The sequence below is a fragment of the Mangifera indica genome, chromosome 1 (genome assembly GCF_011075055.1).
Source record: "Mangifera indica cultivar Alphonso chromosome 1, CATAS_Mindica_2.1, whole genome shotgun sequence".
Lineage (NCBI taxonomy): Eukaryota > Viridiplantae > Streptophyta > Magnoliopsida > Sapindales > Anacardiaceae > Mangifera > Mangifera indica.
The window spans coordinates 9386087-9392260 of record NC_058137.1 but is presented as its reverse complement, the minus strand read 5'-3'; the positions used below and the strand labels follow the sequence as shown (position 1 = coordinate 9392260).

The following is a 6174-nucleotide window of genomic DNA, read 5'->3' as shown; positions in this document are numbered from 1 at the left end:
TTTACTCATAGGAGAAATTATTAATTTTCTACAATAAAGATGGGAAATAATATAAATTTTTAGAATTTAATGATAAAACAGCAATTTTAACTCTGTTTCTAATTAAAAAGTCTAACAAGATTTAATTTAAATTGGTATTTAATTTTTTAACTATTATGGGTATCCTTCTAAATTTGGATAAAACTTGAGGGGGAAATAATTCCTTTTTCAGTCGAAAGAATATTGGCAGTGATGATGAAGAAAGTCTTGTCTACACTGGGTACTAGCTGTTGTCATTCCACCCGGTTAGTGCAGCCAATGAAGTAGTGACATATCCCTCAGTGAAATTCCATTAAAATTTCCTCTTAAAATGACTGGACCAAGCATACCTCCCAGATGAATAACTGGTGTTTCACCCCGCCAAAACTAACAGAATCAAGATTCCACCACTCCCCTAACAAACCCACGCAACCCTCATTTCAAAATTCTCCTTCCTTACGCGCTCAACACTCCTCGTGCCCTCCACCTTCTTCTCCTGCATATAAATTTTCACTCACTCCCATCTCCTCGCTAGCGTTTTCATTTCTCTCAGATGGCCACTCTCTACATCATCGTCGCTCTCTCTCTCCTCTCAATCTCCCAAACCACCGCCGTTAACGACCTCGAATTTCTCTTCCCCTCCACCACCACTACCCATTCACCACCTCAGCAACCGCCACAGCCTCCACTAGACCTTACCGACCAGGCATCGTTTTTCTCACACACGGCTCTCCTCGCACCGATCCTCTCTCACCTTGGCTTCAATGAGCTAGCCACGGCGTCTCCCTCTCTCTCCATCAATGCGGATGCCTCCTCAGCATCCACTACTTGGTCCGGTCCCTCCACACTCTTTGCTGCCTCCGATTCCTCACTCCGCACGTGCATCTCATGCTCCATTCCCTCGCTCCTCCGCGAACACCTAATCCCTGGCCTCTTCACCGCCGACTATCTCCGCAAACTCGCCTTCGGAACCAAAATAGAAACCCTATCCCCCGGCCGCTGCATCACGGTCACTTCAACCAAACAGCAGAACGACACCGTTTCCAAACTCTTCGTGTCCGGCGTTGAGATCACTCATCCGGACCTCTTCAATAACGGCCTCGTGATAGTTCACGGCATCCAAGGCTACATCTCGCCTCTCTCGCCATTATCCTGTGACGTGGAACGGATGACGTCGCTCTCGTTCCAGAATAATCATTACCATCAGAACCAGATGATCAACGACAACCACGTGTTTCAGAACCAGCCGTCGATCATGCGGTGGATGTTACGCGATGCGATGCTCCGCCTCCGCAACAACGGCTTCAGCATTCTCTCGCTGGCCTTCAAGGTGAAGTATGCAGAGCTCGTCATGCTCAACAACATGACCGTGTTCGCTCTTGATGACGTGGCGATTTTCTCTGGATCTTACACGTATATCAGTAATATCCGATTTCACATCGTGCCGAATCATTATTTAACCGTTGGTGAGCTCGAGAAGTTGCCAGTGGGGACAACGTTGCCGACTCTGGTGAGAGGTGAGTCCCTGGTAATCACAACTGCCGGAGACGGTGTCGGAGTTACGGCAGCTCCTTTGAGGATTAACTACGTGAGAGTGAGAGTTCCTGATGTGATACGAAACTTGAAGATCATAATCCACAGTGTTTTCTTGCCGTTCCCGCATCTCCATCATAAGGCAGACTTGTACGATCATGTGGCGATGGGAACCAGTGGCTTTGGAGCATCAGACGGTGGAGATCATTTCGGTGAGGGTGCATGCTCGGCGACGGAGGAGCAGGAAGGAGGTTGTGGTATGGCTCCGCCAGTTTCCAAGATCGATAATAAGAAACCAACGGTTGAGATCGAAGATCACCATATGTTGTGATGACGACATATCGTTTTACTGCTTAGTCAGCGTGTTAGTCAACTGTTGACTCTTGAGTCAGGAGAGGGTGACGAGCCCTAACTGTACTGCTGCTTGTACGGTCTTTTGCTAATGGCTCTCAATGTTTTTATGAATAAAATCTGTAGTTTGATGTGCTTCATTATGGTAATATTTTTTTTAGATTTAAATATCTTAACAATTTCATTAATCATGGTTAGCTCAAGCAACAAATCAAGTTCCTGAGGCTCTCCAACCCATTGGAATTTTGGGAAGGAGAAGACAGTGGTTCATAAGTGCTTTCGCGGTACCATTCGTTCAGGATGATGCTTCGATCATAATCATAGGCAAGTGGTTCAGGTCTTTCTGGGGTTACCCGAATGGATCCTTATAGACCAGCTTCTCTTTGCATCCCATAATGAGCGTGGTATAAATATGTTCCAGGCTGTAGAAATAAAATTGGTGAATGATCTTTTCATTAAGACCCAAAATAATATTAAGTGAGTAGACCTCTTACGTACAATGTGAATTAGAAAGATTTTTGTTAAAAAAAAAAAAGGACGAAGCAGGAGATGGGCCGTCTAATAGGCTTCCTCAGGTTCAAGACTTAAAGATGAATACCAGATTATAAATGAGAAACTAGCACTGGAATAAAGCTCTCTTCAGGCGTAGAAGGAAAGTCACGAGAGAGCTTTCTTGCGTCCTGACGAGCCTTTACGGACTCAATCTCTTACCCCTGAAAATTGCAGTGCAATGTTTGTCAGAGATATTGGTCCTCGACGCATGGACCAACGTGATGCATAAACACTATGGATAACTAATCGATATTACATCTGATGAAAAATTTATACAAGATTAAATTTTAATTTAAGGTTAAGTGAATTTGACAAGAGCCTGGCGCGACATGAAAATTGGCTTTATTGAAGGTTCAACTTTGATGTCAAAGATTGGACAATAATACATGAATCTACTCGTCATGACAATTTAAAAAAAAAAAAAAAACACCAAAAATAATGGTGAAAGACTAGTGACACTCACTCTATTAACAACAAATTTGTAGCGTATGTGAAAGCTTGTCCAGGCACAATTGGGCATTCAATCACCTCTTCTGTCCCAGCAAACCTTCGGGTTCCTCTCTGTTCAAAGTCATAGAATAAACTTACAATTTCATTAAACAGTGAAAAAAAAACAGAAAATCATGTTAAATTAATCATCATATTATTAATTACCTGCCGAATCCCATTACTAATTTACTATCTTTCTTGACTAGGTTGTAGCTGCTTAAACTCAATTCTCATCATTCTTTTATTCTTTCTTAAAAGTACGGCTGCTCACTATTTAGTGTATGGTCATGCGTTTTTATTTCTATGAACGGTTAATTTAACCTTTGTGGGTGTACCTGGTCGTGTCATGATGTATAGGCGTGTGCAGTCTTCTCATTTTTTGGGGGGAAATGGACTATTTTTCACTCAAATTTTAGTCCAATCTTAATGTCACACCTATGGGAGATGAAAAACTTAAACTCCTACCTATGATCAAACTGTCGTCTAAATTTTCAGTTAGAGATAGGGGTAAAATTGTTATTTTATCTATAAAATTTAAAACTTCAAAATTTATATCATTTCCCTCCTCCAGGTTTTAAAAACTAACACTTCAACCCATCCTCAAAGTTTAAAAAGTTTAGATTTCACCCCTAAGGTTTGCTTCCTTCTCCAGCCACCACCAACGGCCAAATATTTCCACCGATCTTCGTTCTTCGACTACAAAGGACAATGAAGAACGAACCTTTGTTGCCTAGATCTAGACGAAAAAGTGTCATCTAGATCTGGAAGAATAGACAAAAGACGACTCTTCATCATCCTTCATCATTCCATCTAGATGACGTGACGAGCTACGAAGGACAATGAAGCGTTGTCCTTCATCATCTGGGTTGTGCGATGAAGAGAGATTTTTGCTTCACACGGTGGTGTGACAAAGAGACTCTGTGCAACGAAGAGATCTCCGTCTCTTCGTCGCACCGTGCGACGAGAAGACGAAAATCTCTTCTTCACACCATCGTCGTAGCACTAGGAGAAGTAGGAGGCTGGAGACGATATCGAAGATGATGTCAGAAGATGAAGTTGAAAAGTGGGGGTGAAACTGTTGTTTTTGAAAGTTATGGAAAGCAACTGAGCTTTGAAAAATATGAAAACCCTAGATTTGAGGGTGAAAATGTTAAAAACTTTAGGTAAAGGTGAAATGTTAGTTTCTAAAACCTTGGGGGTGAAAAGTAATAAACTTTATAACTTTTAATATAAATAGTAAAATAACTATTTTACCCCTCTCTTTAACAGAAAAAATTAACAGAAGTTTAGTCATAGATAAAAGTTTAAGTTTTTCATCTCTCGTGGGTGTGGATTTGAAATTGGGCTAAAATTTGGATGGGAAATAGTCATTTTCCCTTTTTTGGGAAATTAAAATTTTGATCAGAATTTTGTGTCATCTATACAAATTTACTCAACTTTTTTTTATTATACATCTATACTACAAAATTTAGCACAATACCACAATTACCCTTGCCTTCAATCTTGAAAACACAAGCCTTAACCAACTTTTAACCACAAAATAACTATTGGTTTGCAAAGATCTGGCATAAAATTCATTCTAATTCAAGTCAGTGTTGATCCAATTCCCTAATCTTATGCATTTTTTTTTGTTTCACAATTGAAGACTAAAAAATGTAAAGTAGACAAATTATGTGATTTTGACTAAGAAATGAGATTATATTGATAAAAAATGTTTTTTGTCAATTAAATTGGTTAGATTAATTATTTCAACTGGAAAAATTTATTAGCTTAGGTGGAATGCTTGTTTCTAATGTGTTTGAGGGGAAAATTATGTAGAAAATGTGTTCAGGCATGCCTTGCCTAGGTTGATTTCCAATTTAGTTTAAGAAATTTAATTTGCCATTTATACTTTCCCAAGTTTATTTGTTTATGTTTTAGGTTTATTTTTAGTTCAAAATAGAAAAAGTTTCGTTTATGATTCGGTTTGGAAGGCAATGAGTTACAGAAGATAATAATGTTATGAGATCTATTGGTGGGATTGTAAGAGTGATTTGTATTGATACAAGTGTTGATTTCAAAAAATTTGTTGTGAAAATTTTCTATCGTCTCAGAATTGATTGAAGTCAATCACATGCCCACATATTTACCCCTAATGAAGCATTAGTGAGTGAAAGGTCATATAAGATTCAAGATGATGATGATATTTAGTATGTGATGTTGGTAGCAAAAAGAAAATAAGGATCAACACAACTTTATGTTATGGAGAGTCATGTCAAAAAAAAGAGACAATTTGTAAGAAGAATAGCTTGATGAAGGAGAAAGTGAGGATTATCCGATATATGACTGAGCACAATCACATAATTTCTAGAAGTGTGATGTGAATCATAATGATGATGATGATGATGATGATAACGATAATGATTAATTTGTGAGGTTTGTGGATGTGGATGAAATGTATGATTTATTGATCCAAGACCCTGAAATCCAACCACTAATTGTAATGATGGGATCAAGTGTAGCACAAAACATCATGGTCCCATTGATAATGGAGCATATACAGGTAATATTTATACTTCTAATCCATTTCAATGGGTGAGAGCGCAGGTATTGGCAATTGTAAAATACGAACAAACATGAGTTTAAAAGTAATGGGTTTTTATAATTTTAAAGCAAAATTGAAAATATTATTTGAAAAACGTGTTTTAGAGACAATTTTTCAATTCAGAATACCTTACTGTGATAAGAAACGATGGGAGATCAAGTGTGTAGTGGAACAATATAAATGGTGGATACGAGCAATAAAGGATAAGGATAGAGACTTTTGGGTGTTACAGTATATAGGTGACACACTCACACTTGTCTAGGGATCAAATATTGTCACATTATAGACAAATGGGTGCTTGGGCAATAGGAACAATTCTTAAATCAATGTTTGTGATTGATTGCATATATCAACTTAAAGAAATTATCTTTGATATGGCGGATAGATACAAGATTGACATACTATACACACAAGAACGACATGCCAAAATATATGCAATAAATGCATTACAAGGATCTCTTGAGGAATAGCAACACATATTGACACTAACATAGATAATAAGTTTAAGTTTTTATTTATAGCATTGGGGTGTCCGATAAGGGGGTTTCAATAGTTTTGTCATCTAGTGATATGCATTGACGTTTCACATTTAAAAGAGAAGTATCTTAGGTCACTTTTCATTAATGTTTTGAAAATCGAAAATAATT

At 38.3% G+C, this 6174-nt stretch overlaps 1 protein-coding gene across 1 annotated transcript; it reads left to right on the top strand.

Annotated features, from left to right (window-relative positions):
• The first annotated feature begins 565 nt into the window (after nucleotides 1–565).
• LOC123194304 (fasciclin-like arabinogalactan protein 21) lies at nucleotides 566–2059 on the top strand. The gene has a single exon (XM_044607479.1). It carries the CDS (start codon nucleotides 572–574, stop codon nucleotides 1880–1882), a length of 1311 nt encoding a protein of 436 aa, XP_044463414.1. The 5' UTR covers nucleotides 566–571; the 3' UTR covers nucleotides 1883–2059.
• The last annotated feature ends 4115 nt before the right edge of the window (nucleotides 2060–6174 follow it).